The sequence below is a fragment of the Acanthochromis polyacanthus genome, chromosome 7 (assembly GCF_021347895.1).
Source record: "Acanthochromis polyacanthus isolate Apoly-LR-REF ecotype Palm Island chromosome 7, KAUST_Apoly_ChrSc, whole genome shotgun sequence".
Lineage (NCBI taxonomy): Eukaryota > Metazoa > Chordata > Actinopteri > Pomacentridae > Acanthochromis > Acanthochromis polyacanthus.
In genome coordinates this window covers 23878605-23895258 of record NC_067119.1, presented here as the reverse complement: position 1 = coordinate 23895258, position 16654 = coordinate 23878605, and the positions used below count along the sequence as shown (strand labels likewise).

Below are 16654 nucleotides of genomic sequence, written 5' to 3'. Positions count from 1 at the left end.
ATGGACCAGCCATAGTGTTTACCCTTCACACTTCAAACACAGCTTGTGATTGGCTGTAGCGACCTCCCGTGACTCATGGACCTGTAGTGCTGCTCCACTTAGAGAGAGGTCAGACTTTTGGATAGTTGGAGCGTGTGTGTGTCATTGTGGGACTGTGTGCTAAGACGGTGGCCTTCTGATTTATTACTGATCGTAGCCTGTTACAATCTCACAGTGAAATACATCGCAGCAAACAGAAATGAATATTTTACACATATAGGATAACAAAGTTCGTCCCACGAAAGGTCACGCTTAACATGAAATATCACACACGCCTCACGCAGCAGCGGTCAGCAACGTTGGCAGAACCACCAGTTCTCTCTGTGGCTTTCCCTCTTAGGTCACAATAACAAGGCAGGGGTGAAGGGACTCCTCTTTGACCTCTGGCCCATTGAGGTCATAGTGGTCCTGTGATGTTCAGTAAGATTGATTTGCTAGGTGCAACAGTGCAGTCTCATTATCCAACACACTGCCCATTATTGGTAAATGACGCCCAAGGAAACACACTTGCACATTTTTTTTTTCTCAACACATATGACAAGTCAAACTCTGAATTTGAAATTCTGTTTTTAATTTCATGATCTGTTGTTTTTTGTTTTAATGTACGCTAAATGACACATGGTGTCTGGCAACTGTGAGGCTGTAATGGGAAGTTATTTCTTTTTTACCACCCAGATGTAATGAAATATTTTTATTCTTGGTAATTTACCATGGAATATACACATGTGCTTGTGTATTATTTCACCATGGTGATGGGTATGTGCTTTGGTCTGTGTACGTGCATGCATGCATGCAGGTAGTACATGTGATACATGTGTCTACAATGTTTAGATGTGTCCTGCCAGTGACCCCGGCTGGCTCAGTCAGTACATATGGCCATGCGTCTCGCACCCACCGTGTGTGTTCATGTATCAACGCACTAACTACCTGTCCAGATGGTGAAGTAGAAACATTCATCGACAGCGCTCTTTAGGAATTCACAAGGTGATGGAATTTCTTTTCTGAAGTCAAACTGGCACTGTTGCCATTGTGATCATCAAAGATTCTTCACTGTCATTGCTTATGTTTTTAGTTTTGTTCAGGAATTGCTTAAATTGTCACAGAATTCTTTAAAAAAAATATCTTGATGGTCATCATCGTCATCATATTCCCTTCTACCTAGGCCCACCAAACTCAGGCTTTTGTCTTCCTTTTCTTATTAGTGGCATTCAGGACAGCGTTGCTCCAGGGACACCTCCACTCCTCCTGTCTTCCCTCTTTTTGTAGCTCCTCTGCCCTTCCCTCTCTCTTCACCTCTCCCCCTGATTTATACATTAAATAGTTAGGCGGGAGGATAGGGAGGCACCTATCATTCCATGATCTATATCTCACTGTGCCCTCATTAAAAATACATGTGTATGCTTAGGGGAGACAATATAGAATATATAAATCAAAATGCTAACGGCATCAGAGTAAGCCTGCTGTATTTATTTCCCCATAGCTTTTCCTCTGTGTGTGGAGGACCTGCTTACTGTATTTTCTGTGCTTGCTGTGGCAAGCACATGTTAGATACACTAATATTAAAGTATACGGGAAATATTGTTAATTTATTAATTTTTTAATCTTTATCCAAGTTTGTGCAATTGTTACAAGATGTTTAAAGATGTAATCAGACTTTCAGAAAAGATTCATGTATTTGGATGATTGCTAAGTAGCTGATTGCACATCTGGTGAGACAGCTCTAAAATCTCAAACGTCGGCGAGTTTACATTCACAGTTGTGTCTTGGCCAGTGGCATGGTAAAAAGAAAGAAAGAAAAGAAAAAAGTTGACAAATGACTTGTGTAACATTTACTTGCACAATCGATAGCTCTGACAATTTCCACCTGGACGGTGATTAATGCTACATCCACCCCCAATCTAGCAACCCCCACCCCCAACTCTACACCTCCTTCTGTGCGTGTCGTGCTGAGAGCAGATGAAGCAGGCCTCCGAACTCTGTGTGTGTGTGTCAGCGTATGTGTGTGAGTGTTTATGTGGCAATGTCTGTCTAGACACAGATGCTTGATCAACCATTGAGCCTGGGATAGTGGCTGAACAAATTCACAGGCATTAAGTATGGTAAATAACCGACACGTAAACTGACTGACATTTCACTGAGTGAGTTACTCAACAATGTCGGTATGAGGGTTTTTATGTCTATTCTTTCACGAAGGTGCTGAAAATAGTCAGGTCGGGAGGAGCAAGACAGGAAGGGAGAAATAGAAAGTGAAACAAAGAGAAAGAAATGTAAATGCGAGCATGAAAAGAAACTGAGGCAAGAGGGATCAGAAGCTGTACTATTCTCTTCACTTCCTCCACCCCACTGCTCCACTTTGAACTCATTTATAAATATTCAACTCCACATATAAACAATATCCAAATGAGCCCAGACATCCAAGCCAAGGTTAAAAACTCTGCTGCTTATTACAGACACAACTACTTGACTAGCTCAAAAGGTTAGCTTCTTACTCTGACCTAAACTATTTGTGCTCATTAAGATCAAGAAAAGGATAATCATTACCACAGAGTTATTTACTTTGGCCAAATTAATGTACGACTACATTAGTCAAAGCGAACACCGAAGAGTCTTTGAACTTGAAGTGAAAAGTTGAATTTAGAGAAACTTAATTAAATGTGTACTCTTTATGAGAGGAGAAACCCATGCAGTAGGTGATTTGTTTAAAATTAACTCAGAGGGCAGATGGTGAGGTGAGGCTCCAGTTTGTCTTTCTTTTTCCAATGCAAGCATTTGTTTGTTTGATTGCTTAAATGTATAGGGATGTGGATTAAAGCAGCACATACAAAAAAAACCAAGTAGAGCACATGTATCTCATATGTACAGTATGTCTTGTACTTTATAACACTGTGCTATTTTTGTTGCACCTCTTTTTACTTTTTAGAAGAAACCATAAAATAAGTATATTTAGTAACATTTAGGTCTTCACTGCAAGCACTTGCATGGCCTCCTGGCTGTTGCTAGTTATCAAGAGGATGATTGATTTTGGCTGACAGGCTGATGACAATCCCGTCTCATCCTCTCTCACATCACCTCTAAGATCCACACGCCTTTTCATAGCCCCTGTGGTACAGTAAGTACTCTCCCACCCTTCTGCTCCTAGAGAAACATAGCTGTGTGTTTAGTGGGTATGGGGGGCCTCAGACTGGTGCTGTGTTAAAATGAGAAAGGGGGCACCGTGACTTAATCTGACAGTACTGTGCGAAGTGTGTGGTATCTCGGCCTCAGGGAGAGGGGGAGTGGGAAAAGAGACAGAGGGAGAGAGAGAAAAGAGGGGGATCCAGTGGATAAAGGGGCCCTGCATGCAAAGCTAGCTCTCATAGACTGAGACAGACAAGGTCACGCAGAGCAGGGTGGCCCTGACAGAGAGGGAGAGTGAAGGAGAGAGTGTACTTATTATAGTATTTACCTTCTCTCTCAGCTCATACAGTACATACCTCTTTATTGAAGAACGATCTTGTTTCTCTCACCCTCTCTATGAAGAGTTTTTTTTTTTTTACTTGTATTTGTTGTCACTTCAGTCACTGGTAACTGAAATGTGAACGAACTGTGACGCCAAAGCTTTGCTCTTGCTTATTTTTCAACTCAGCCTTTCTCTTGTCAGTGAGCCATTGTATGTCGTTGAGATCTCGGACCTGACAGTGGCCTGCAGACATCCCTCCCCTTGTCCTCCTCTTATTGGGTATGCCATGCCCATTGACCCTTTCCCTCCTGTCAGTCAAAGCCAGAGTAGCGAATCGGGAGATGCATCTTGCTGAAACAAGGAAGTGAAGCAGAGGCTGTTGAGAAAAGGCATCACCATTTGCCCTGATCCTAACAGCCCCCTGACAGAAAGCTAATAAAGTAAGCTGCCTGACAGCCAATTTCAGTGGTCACCTACAGACCGCACACTGATGCTTGAGATGTAAAATACGTGCTCACAGATATATAAATGCATTGACAAACAAGTGCAATGGGAAGGAGAACATTTATGTGCTCCTGTTCAGCAAACAATACACACACAACACATATAACCTCCAATTCATGCAACCATACCATTCACTTTCCTCACTGCATGCACCCGTGACCGCTATCAGCCATGCTTTGTACCTGTCAAGTGCTGTCCTTTTCCTTGTGCCCAAAGCCCTGCTCACTACATGAGAGCTCTCACATCAAAGCTTCGCGGAGCTCCACACGCACAGATGAAACACCCTCTCATTCCAGCCGCCTCTGTCCCCGCTCCTGCACATTAGACACATTTCATTTCATTACAACGCCACTGGAAAAATAGAGGTGCTGCCGTCTTAAAGGGACACCTTATTTACTCTCACTCGCACTCGTGTACTCACTCACATGTGGACTCGCATAGACACGCACACACTAACACTATCCACTTTCTTTTTAAATAATAAAAGGCCTGACCAGATGAGAAAAGTTCTAGTTCTAGACACACAGCTGCAGTATTTGAACACAGGGCACATCAGTGTCATAGAAGTGGACCGGCAGCGTGGTTTCAGCAGCGCAGTGTGGCTCCAGTTTTGATATAATTAATCACAAATAATTCTTAAAATAATTAAACTTAGAATTAACATTTATAGTTTCTTTTTTGTTCTTATACAACACGACGATACAAAGCATTTAGGTTTTAAAGAGCTTTGCAATGCTACATGTGGGGAGATGACGGAGGAAGGGTTTCATCGGATGATGAGACAAGCCCTGGTTTCCGTAGCAGCGGCAGCCTTTGTTGTGCTATCTGGTGTGGGACAGGCCGACAATGAAGAGCTAAGGAGCGTCCAGAGCAGGGTGATGGGGGTCGGGGTGTCCCCCCTTAGAGGGGTCGGGGTGACCCTCTTGACCGCTGGCCCCAGGGCAGGGACTCAGTGTGGTGGTGGCACAGGGGCACCCACAGGGCATGGGAAGAGACTTAGCCTGCATACTACAGCAGAAAGACAAGACTGACCTAACGCTAGAGGACTGTGCGTGTCTGTTTTATTTGAGACAGTGTGTGTGTATAGGACAAAGGCGGTGACCCAATGTTAGCAATGTGTGAGAGAGAGATTTAGCGGTATAAAAAGCAGGGTGACCTAAAGTTTGCAACGTGCATTTGTGTAAGATTCACACTTTGACAGCACATCACAACACAAAGATCAGATTTAACTCAGAGAGGAGGGAGCTGGACTTAACAGTTAGCTAGAAACACAAAGACTGAATGACCTAACTCTGGAAGGGTGCATGGCAGAGATATTTAGCTGTCACAAAACAATGCACAGAATAGGATAATGAGCATTAGCTTGGTGGGAGAAATTAGTTCTGTGGTATTTAGGGAAAGCATTGCAATGTCTTATTTGAATATCATGTTTTTTCTTCTGAACATTTGGTTTTAATTTGGGTTTGCTTCTTGTATCCACTTACGAATTTACAGTGACCAATTGTAGTTGCAGTCAAGTTGTTTTATGAAAATCTAAAATAGTGATACAAAAAAAATGTTATGAGTTGAAGTATAAATTGTGTAAAAGAAATGTTAGGAATTTTTTCAGTTGCTGAGTGAGTCCACTAGATCCAGAGTGTCGGTTATATATTTGGTTGATGGAGGGAGGAATAAGAGGAGGAAATGACTGGACAGGGAGCGCAATGTTGTCCTGACACCAACACAGACCTCAGTGTTGAAATGAATGATGGTTTCCGACATAGAGGTGAACTCTGTGGCCTGCTCCTCCGGACTAAGTATGCCAACGACACTGGTCGCCTTTACAGCAATGTTCTTCTGGGTGACTGGACAGCTGAAAAGGTTAGCACTGTTAGGTTGGTTAGGTGTGTTAGCCTCTCCAAAGGAAAAAGGCTATAGGCCACTCAGGGTTAGCATAAGGACGCTAAAGGCTAGGAAGTGGGCCATTTAAGGTTAGCATTAGTGTACTTAAGGCCAGGGAGAGTCATTGACCAGTAAGGGTTGGGGTAAGAGCACTGAAGACTGAACATGGTTGTAGGCCATAGGGTTCACATTAGAACACGTGCACCAGTGTTGCTAAAGCATTAGCTTTTGGCCCTGTGAACCTGGATTAGGATAAAGGAGAAATGCACCGAAAACGATACGATTGTGTACAACCACACACTCACACATACACACACACACACACAGAAACTCACACTTTGTTAGGCACACCTGTGCAGTGTAATGCAATCCAGTGCAACTGCTCTGCCATAAATTACATACATTTCTAGTAGCTGTTGACATTGTCAGATAGATGATAATTTGACTTTATTTATTAGTGAAGTGAAAATGGGTGTTTGTGGTGAACTGAACCGCATCGCACTAAAAAGTGTTCCTAATAATTTGTCCATCCCAGTAATACACATGAGTTTTCTTGATGTTTCTCATAAAGTGATCAGTGAGTATATAGATATGTGTATATAATTTATCAGTTTTGAATTATGACATTGTTGCCATAGGCTGAACTGGTCTCGTCAGTTATTTTATCAGGCTACCACCAGTGGGCAGTGGCACAAAGCTGGTGTGTATCGGGCTGTACTACATCTCTCTGTCTCTCCTTCCTTCTCTGTCTTTGTCTTATCATTTTACGATCCATCTACATCTCTCTGTCCCCCCAGTCTCTTATGTCTTCACTCGCTTTTATTTTATTTTTACAACTCTCAATTCATCTGTCTGATTGTGCGCTTGTGTGTCTGAACTTCTGTATTTTTGTGTGGATGTCGCTGTGATATCTGAAGGCAGAATTAATTCTTGCTAATAGAGCCTCATCAATTACTTTTCCAACTTTTCCAACAAATACAGATTAATTATAACCCAGGTTTGGAATAACCTTCTACCTCAAATTTCCATGCAGACATTCTTATGAACGTGTATTTATTTGTTTTCTTGTTTTGATTTTTTAAATTGTAAATCACTTGCTAAATTATCATTAGATTTTCAATGTCTTTGAGTAAAACACAAAACGTAATTCAGTCATTATGGAGATGCAAGTAGCTGAAAATTCTTTAAAGCTGAAATGTTTAAATACCTTTGTTTCATTTTCAGTGCATTTTAAATGCTGATGTAATGGGTATTAAGTTTTAAAAAATCATTCTAAACACTAAAACAAAAAATAATTAGCGGTTTGATCATGTCCAGTTGACTTCTTCCTTGAAAATGTTTTGTAAGGTTAAATAACTCTGTATTAAGTTTAACATGACGGATACATATAGTGGAAGGAGAGCCTTGTCTGAATTTGAAAGAGAGTGAGAATAAGACTTATTTTATAATCTGAATAAGTGAGAAAGTGGCATTTTGCCGTAAGTGTCATTTCACCATTGTCAACACACGACAGGTGCTAAGGGAAAGGGTGTGTGGCAGGTTTGATGTCGATAGGCGCAGGAGGGACACACACACATGCTGCGTCAACGGAAGACAAGCACATTGTGTTAACACTTATTAAGGAAGAGAAGACGTGCTGCCTTGAGGAGACAGTGTGTGTGATGGCGATTTGCAGAGGAAGCTGAGTGACGCTGCCTCTCTTAACTACCTCTCACATCTCCTAAAGGTCTTTTTGTCAGCACTAATATCTTTCGTGCTCCTCAGTGTGTGTGTGTGTGTGTGTGTGTGTGTGTGTGTGTGTGTGTGTGTGTGTGTGTGTGTGTGTGTGTGTGTGTGTGTGTGTGTGTGTGTGTGTGTGTGTGTGTGTGTGTGTGTGTGTGTGTGTGTGTGTGTGTGTGTGTGTGTGTGTGTGTGTGTGTGTGTGTGTGTGTGTGTGTGTGTGTGTGTGTAATCGTGTACTTGTGTGTTGGAAAAGGCGTACTCCCAGAAGTTTGAGTCTTGGATTGTGTGTATGTGTTCACAATGGGGGTTGTGTGTGAAAAGCCCAACCAAAGGGAAACAGGAATCCATCCATTTCCTGCTTTAGTTTCAGAGTGCTTGGGACAATAAACACAGTTAATTAAAATGGCTTCAAAGTTGAAGAAGCCACTAGGTTGCGAAAAAACTTCCTTTTTGCACAATATGCTTCCCTTTTGTCATTCTCTCTTATTTCATGCACTTTTCCCTTCTGTTTTCCTTTTCTTTAGCGTCCTCTTTACTTTTCGGCATTTTGTGTTAATCTGATTGTTTTTTCATGTGATTTCTTTCTTCTTTATTTTCATATGACTTTTTTTTGTTTTTTACTTTTCAAGTCATATACACAAACACATGCACATACACACAGATATTTATGCATTTGAAGCTAACTCTTTCACCGAGTGATGGTAGGATCGATTGGATTTGATATTAAGTGACACATGGCCTTTGGAGTCACTAAATGCTACTCACTGACTGAAACCACCGTCGCTGCATTCCAATCCCCCAGTTACTTCTGAGGCTTGTCCCTACAGTGACACTCTCTCCTCTGTCTCCTTCGCTGCCATTTCTTTCAGCCTGGATTTGCATCTTTTCCCCCAGTCATGTCACAATCTGTGTCTTTTAAGTGTTGTGACGGTTATTATTTGCTCATAAATATCCACTGCCGAGCTCTTTGAGCCACTGCGCAGAAGTATTTCCGAGCTGTAATGTAGTAGAGATTATCATGCAGTGTTAAATTTAAATGGATGCATGCTTTACAAAGTTAATATCACCTTTTTTTCCAAAGTAAAAAAAAAAAAAAAATTATCATGACGAAAAACTATGTTGGCAATGCATTTTTATTATTGAAGTTCATACATGTATTTTATAGGCACTGTGTAGGAAGTGGAGAACAACAAAACTAAACCTTTCTATAAAAAAAAGTAGAGGAAGTTAAGGAAAAAAATCTTAGTTATGTTGATAAATATACTTATATAATAGAAAATTTTCTACAGATTGACTACAGACACACTTAAATCTCTGCCTTTTTTTTTTTTTTTTTACAAATGTACTACAGTTTTGCATTGTTTTACCTTTGAATTTTTATTTTACATTGTTCAGCATTTTGTCATAAAAAGATATATAAATATAAAGCTCAAAATTACTACATATATAGGTGAATGAGTGAAATATTAAATATCAAAAACCCGGATGACATCTAATACACAAACTTATGTTTCTTATCTATTTTAGGAGGGCTATGGTGTGATGGTACTCAACCCCAATGAGAACTACTTGGAAGTGGAAAAGCCAGCAAAGTTCTCTCCCCTGCCTTCTCCTACGGAGCCCTCGGACGAACCTGCTGAGAAGAGGGAGCGCAAGGATGACAAAGAGGGCAAAAAGAAGAGAGAGTTTTATGAGAAATACCGGAACCCACAGAAAGAGACAGAGACTGAACGGATTCCTATACGAGTAAGTTAGAGGGAGGGAGGGAGACTGAAAACGAAGACGGGAAGGAAGTGTTTGGACAGCCGGGGCGGGAGGATGGACTGATAGATGTTCATCAAAAACATGCATGATGGGGGAGGTGGACAGAGTGACAGTTCTGGGGTTGTAGGAGGAGGTAGCAGAAGAGACAGGTGAGAAAATGAGAGGGAGGGATTTGGACAAGTTTGGAAGACACAAAAGACGCAAGAAGGTGCGGAGAGGAAGAGGGTGGGAGGTAGCTAGCTAAGGAAGCAAGGGAAGGGCATGTTAGGTAACGAGGGATGAAGGGAGGATGGAAGGCAGAGGGAGAAAGAGTGGCTCTTGTGTGGTCAGCCTGTGTGTGAAGAGCTTGGCTGTGCTCCAGTCGCCTCTCAGTGAGCAAGTGTTAACCACATGGCTACCTCCCTCTCTCCCTCTTCCTCTCCCTCTTTCCCTCTCTTTTTTTTCCCTCTCTCAGATGGTGGGCTGGTCAGTGCAGCTCTGGCCCTTCACTCTTGTTGACCGCTGGGATTATTATCTCCCTTACACACACTCTGGAAACTCACTGCAACATTCTTATCATGCTACACTGACCGTGCACCCCCTAATCATACACACACACACACACACACACACACACACACACACACACACACACACACACACACACACACAGCTTGAGGCACCTAGCTCTGCCAGTTTACCTAGTTTCATTGCGACAATAAATCTGGCAAAAGTGAGGAAAAATTACGTTCATAGATGTCTTGTGTGTCACCCGGGCCAACAGAATTAATATTTTGCTGCTTGAGCAGCGTTCAGCTCAGTTGTTTCTTATGTAAAGTTCTCATTCAGTAAGGTTAGAAAAATGGAGTCCACCTTGACTTTTTCTCAAGGCAGGCTTTCATATTAGATGAATGTCCTCATTGATTATCTGTGTGTTGGTTCGGTTGATGACAGTAGCGTCACAGTAATGGATGGACGTTTGCATGTGTGGGTAGGTGTTTGTACATGTGTGTAAGTGTGTCCGCGTATGTCTGTGTGTGAAAGACGTCACTGTCTGGTGTCTGACAAGAGTTAGGGCTGCTGTGGGACTAGCGGGCGGTGTGTGAGCTGTCAACGCAGGCTTTTTTTTTCCCTCACCCCCCCAGCAGTACCTTTATGCACACTCTAATAAGGGATAATTAGCTGCAGTGCTATCTTACTCTATCGCACTTCTTTACATGTGTGCTGGTTTCCTCATCACACAGCTGATGAACTTGCTTTACAGCATCTGACATGAAGGTTTCGCTAAATGATTTGTCATTTGTAGTAATCATGTCACACATCTGCATCTACTGCTACGTGTGTACTTCTTCATTTAAACTATACTATATAATGCTTATTGGATGTGAGTTTATTTTATGATTATTGTTCCCAGGAATGGTTGTATGTGTGCATGCACATGTATGTAAAAATCCATCTCTTCTTAAGAATTATTTTGAAGGTAAAACTTGAACTCTTCTTGTGTTACCTAATGACCTCGCCTTTGCTCCATTTTTCTTTTTCTCTGTACTCAAATCTTAAACACCCAGTAACATTAGCAGTGTGAGATTGTAAGTGCAATCCCAACCCAGGTTTCTCTAACCTACAAAGAAGCATGCAGTATTATTCATATCCTGATAGTCGGCTCTGCTTGCTTTCCCCATGCCTGCATAATGTATGCTGGACAGGGTCAGATGCATTAAGACAAGGGCGGTATGGAGCAGTGGTGTGTCTTTTTGAAACTGCAGTGTCTCAGAAATATTGTGCAGTTAAACAGTCTTGGCGTTTCACAACTCGACGAGATGAAAGTGAGGACAGTCGACATAATGAATAACTGAAGAAAATAGCTCCTGACCTCACCCCGGTGCCTTGTCAGCTCCCTTTTTTCTGTTATTAAACTTTAAGCTACAGTAGCACATTGATAATTGATTTATCACTCTGTGCTGGTGTGGTAGTTGGTGTTAAGGCATTTTAAAACATAGAAAGATCAATGATATTTCTTATCTCTATTTTTTTTTTTCAAATGTGCAGGCTAATACAAAATTATCCTCATTAACCAGAAAAATAGGGGTCATGTAGAGCGTTTAGATTTTCCAGCCAAATACACTTGTCTTTAGATACATGGATTGCAAAACTCGGGATAAAGATTAATGAGCGGTGAGCAGGTTTGCGCTCTGTTGGTGCCTCTTGAATTTTGACCTTTGACCCAGAAGTGAGCAGGATGTTAGCATATATGACCTGGCCTTTATCGTCCACGCCTCCTCCTTCACTCCGTTACTCTCCACTGCTCTGCCTCTGTCTGCCCCGGAGTAAGCTGTCACATGTGCACACATGCAAATATGTAAAGGCACACACGTACTGGCTGACAAAAGCATAAAGGAGGTGAAGAAAGAGCTGATATAGTGTGTTTGTGTGTGTGTCTTTTTCCTTTAACTCAGGGTGGGCGGTGAATCAAATCAAACCTCTTTGGGAGGGTTGTTTTCATCTCTTTTTTTTTTAGGAGCACCCACCCAAGACACTCACACTCACCAACCTTTTTTATTCTCTACACCTCGCACTCTAACTCCTGCTGAGCTGCCAGACCACCTGCACACAGGCCATTCAGAATCACACACACACTCAGATATATGCCTCTGCTTCCTCACGTAATATCATTAAATCCAGCATCGCACAAAAACACACCGTTAGCTTCAACAAATACGTGTTGCTCTTTATTTATAGCTGTGAGACCCATAAACTTAAATTGTGCTTTGTGGGGTTTTTTTTTAACGTAAATTGACTCACAAGGATTGACACACACTCGCAAATACACAGCAGCCCACAGATAGAGTTGAGTTGATTAATACGCTTCCTTACACACATTAATAAGCTCTTAACTGCTTTTAGGATTCTTACTTTTTAGCCTTGGGTTCATAGTGTGCAACCTCTCAACCTTATCTAATCCCTCTCCTCTCCGCTCCTCCAGATCACACACCACTGGGCCATGTTTAGGGGGATGATGGTAGAAGAGGAAGAAAAAGGGAGAAGACAGAGGGAGGCATGGAGGGATAGAAAGTCTGATCGGAGGGATGCTGATGAGGATAGTGAAGGGGAAGGGGGTGGAGGGTACTTTCTTAGCACTTAGCCATATAGAAGTTTGGGAGTTCACTTTACTCTGAATTTTAGCAGTAATCCAGTTAGCTATTTTCTGTCAGCCAAGCGGAGGAATGGCAGGAACAAAAGGCACATTCATGGGCTTAAGAAGCTTCCAAAGAGTTCACCCAAGGCTGGCTGGCTGGGATTAGGCCAGCAGGCCCTGGAAAGAAGAAGGGGGGAAAAAAGAGCAAAGAGGACAAAAAACAGAGCTTCGCCTTTCTTTAAGCACCACTTATTTTTATAAATGACTGGAATACTTTTCTCTCTTTCTTTCTTCGTTTTTTTTTTTATGTTTCTCCTTTCAACATTGCACGTTTCTTAAATGTTCAGTGAGGGAGAGATAGACAGAGAGGCCCTCACTCCAGTAGCATTTTGAAGTAGCAGATTGAGGCTATTCCTTCTGTTCTTTTCCTCCCGCTATATTCAGCTTCAGTGCAACTTCAAGAATGAGAGATCTGTATGACTGAGACTGGAGGACGTTCAATACTTCCACTATGTGACATATTCCTGCTTTTCTCTACAATTTTTCATTCGGCATAGCTTTACCACAATGGAGAAGAAATACTGCATCTCTTTAGTGTGCTAGTGTTTCAGGTGTCGGCATTGTTAAATTCCCTCATGTTAAAACATTTTCACCCTTCACTCGCTGGTCTGTGTAATATTAATATAAGTATTATTTGCATATTGTTTTTGGCTGGGGGAGGGGGGCTGTCTTGCTTTATTGGTCTTCAGAGACAGGACTCTTCTGAGGATTGCTTTCTCCAGTTTCTTGGTGACGGATGTGACAGAGTGGGTCTTGTACTGTCTCATACTGATCTGTTTTGGATCATATGTATTGTGTTTCCTTAAAAAAGGAGCGTCAGCTCTTTAGGTCCTGCCTCTCCCATTATTCCCAGCTGCGGCTGTCCATAAGGGCCAGCTGAGATCATTGTCCTTGTCTATGTTTAGCAGATGATGTTTGTTTCCCCATGTTCACACTATACTGCACGTTGACCTGAGGATCCACTAACACACATGCATTCACATCTACACGCACACCAAACTTGATTATAAACATTAAGACAGGAACACACACACACACACACACACACACACACACACACACACACACACACACACACACACACTGTTGTAGTCAACATGGCACTACATTGTTTCTCTGTGGGACTGGATTTTTGCTCTTTGTCACCTTCACCCATTTGCCCCAATCTGTGGCCCACTAGCAATTATACAGACAGAGTTTGTTTGACCTTTGATCTGCAGTCTTGCCAAGATGTGAGGCTCAGCATATCCAAGGACAGGTAGGGACTTGATTAACCTCTGAACTTGGTCAGAGGAGAGGTCAATGACCAGGGCTGGAGTGCAACTCACTGGCATACTGCAGAGAACAAATTGACTAGATGCCGTTTTTGTATTTCGGTGTGTGATATTGAAAAATCTTTGACCTGTGTGCACATTTATCTGTTTTTAGGAGTTTAGTCTTCGTGTTTAAGAACACAGTACAAGTACACCTTAGTGTGAGGTGTGTTTGAACTGCAAGTTTATCTTCTATAAGAATTCAGTGTGTAAGTGAGAGCATTTGGCTTCTGAAAGATTTAAAGGAGAGTAAGTCTGTTAGATTTTGTGCTTGTTAGTGTGCGTGAACATTTTCTGGGTATGTACATAACATCTGTACATGCACACACACCTGTGTGTTTGTGTGTTTGCTCAAGGCAGAACCAGTGTAGCTGGTCTCACATCCCTGCTCCCAATCTTCTAGTTAGGTCAACCATCAAACACATCCATCCTGCCCTCCCTCACACCTCCCCACCCACTGAGCTCCCTGTCTCTTTTTCTCTCTGCACACAACCCTGTTGTGGATACAGGCTGACCCGAATAAAGACATACACAGACACACACACAGGTACACACACGCACAGCACCTCAGGGTCATCCTGGAACAAACACAGCCTTGTCTGCCTGCCCGCTCTCCTTTGCCTTATGTCAATTAATGACTCGCAGTAATTTCACCTGACAATCCGGTCGGCAGCGCGAGGCTAGCCGAGATGTCACAGCGATGACCTTTCTGGCCCACAGACGCTCTTTTCTAATAAAGAATCTCACAAACCCACAGCAACTTCCTTTGTACTTTGTTAATGAGTTATTGATTTGAAACAATGCCCTGGCAAATATTGTCAGAGCAGACTGACCCTGCCAAGGTCATGCTATTTTATTGTATACAGTCTGTGCACGCTAATCTGCACGTGGGACGACATGTACGCTGTAGTTTTGCTCCTTCCCCTCTCTGTCTGTCTGTCTCTCTTTCTGTCACTCACTCACTCACTCACTCACTCTCTCACTCTGTATATCCCCTCATTGCAAAGTCAAATAACATACCTACACATACATCTCTCTCACCACACACGCACACGGGCACACACACCTAGTTTCCCCCCCTCTTGGTAGTCTTGCACACGTTTTTCACCTCATTTTCCCTTTTCTGTCTCTTTCTCACATCATTATATTCCCAACTCTCCATAGGTACTATACCTGCTAATTACCCACAATGCCACAGTCATTATTTTCCCATCTCTGCTGCTAATTTGCTCCATACCTTCCTTTCCCCCACTCTAGCGGACCCATCAGCTCCCAGACAGCTTCCAGCTCGCCTCAGCTCTCTGTCTGCCTTTAAAGTGAGTAAAGAATGAAACAGATATGGGAGGGGAAGGGAAAAAAGAGAAAGGGATGGCAAAGGACTACACGTCCCAGACATTGATTAGAATGCAATTGCAAACAGGTGTTGTCGAGGTCCACTTTTTAATTGTGTGCAGAGAGACATGTACGCAATCACGCACATGTACACACAAACATAAACTAACTCATTCTAATAACCTCTTTGCTAATACCAAACATGTAATTACCTGCATTGCTTATTTAATATTTAATCATTAGGCCAAATGAAAACAATCCTGTTCTGTGCTGAGCTGGACATATTAAAGACCATAATGACTGGGGCTGCATTTACTCAGTGTGTGGCCCGAGAGCACGAGGGGACTGAGAGATTGAGAGATCGGTCGGCCAGTCTTTTGTGTGTGAGAGAAAGTGAGTGAGTCAGAAAGAGAGAGCAAGAGAGCTCCTGTGTAATTTGAGTAATTTGTTTCTGCCTCTTTCTTTGGAGAAAGAAACTCTGGGACAATATTGTTGCGTGATGTGTGTTTCTATTACTTTTGATTTCTCCTTTAGCTGTCACTCTAACACCTTGAAATACCTATTGACATTTTTGCGAGATTGGAAGCAGCACTGCCCAAGCAAAAGAGTCCAAACCCAATAAAGTTGTTTTGGGATCCCGTGACACTGTCCTGACACTTCTGGCTCTTACTGAAAGGTTTCTTAGTGTAAAAAGTATAATGGCTCTTATCCACTAGATTCCTTCCGGTCTACGCTGCACAGCATCTCCCAACTAGAAATTCCGGCTTCCACAGACATTTTCTGAAGTCCTCTGTCTTGGAGAGGAGGAGCAGGAGGGAGGAGCAGGGAGGTCTGCAGTGGTTGTTTGTCAGAGTGTGTTGATGTTGTTAGATTCATTGTTTCCTGTGTTGGTCAGACACTGGGTTTGTGTTGGCATTGGGGCTGTTATTCTGGCTGCAGTGCACTCCTCTCCTCTGCTCTCCTCTCCCTGCTTCTCATTACAGTGAATAAACACAGGGCAAGTATTGGACCGGACAAGTTTAGAGGAAACAAGAGAGTGTGTGTGTGCGAGTTTCGATCTGTGTGCATGTAGTGGAGCATGCCTGTTTGTGTGTATCCTTGGGTGCAAGCAATTAGGTGTGGCTTTTGACTGGAGTGTAAGTTTTATTGTCGAAGTAATGGAAACAGCAAAATTGAACAAATTCTTGAAAGTAGACTATTGGAAGACACACATTCAACAAATGACTAACAGTTGGAACCACTTATGGACTGAAAGTGGAGTAGATACTCATGCACAATGCTGTGCAGCAGTTGTAATGTGGATGTAATGTATAACACAAAATCAGAGTTGTGTTGATTAGGTAGCAGGGACTTTGCCCACACTGTATTTTAGTAATCTGACCTACTCAGCCGTTAATGTTATGTAAATATATAGTGCAATATATATAGTGCTTAAATTCACCCTAGGAAATTTTCCTGTTTTATTGCTTTTCAGCATTTATTACT

General features: G+C 42.3%; 1 protein-coding gene across 2 annotated transcripts in view; it reads left to right on the top strand.

Annotated features, from left to right (window-relative positions):
• fam172a (family with sequence similarity 172 member A) overlaps positions 1 to 16654 on the top strand; it is a 158812-nt gene that overhangs the window by 53766 nt on the left and 88392 nt on the right. For both annotated transcript variants that reach the window (XM_051950422.1, XM_022192641.2), the window contains exon 7: positions 9113 to 9331. In XM_051950422.1, coding sequence (XP_051806382.1) covers positions 9113 to 9331 — 219 coding nt within the window. The remainder of the gene's footprint in view (positions 1 to 9112; positions 9332 to 16654) is intronic.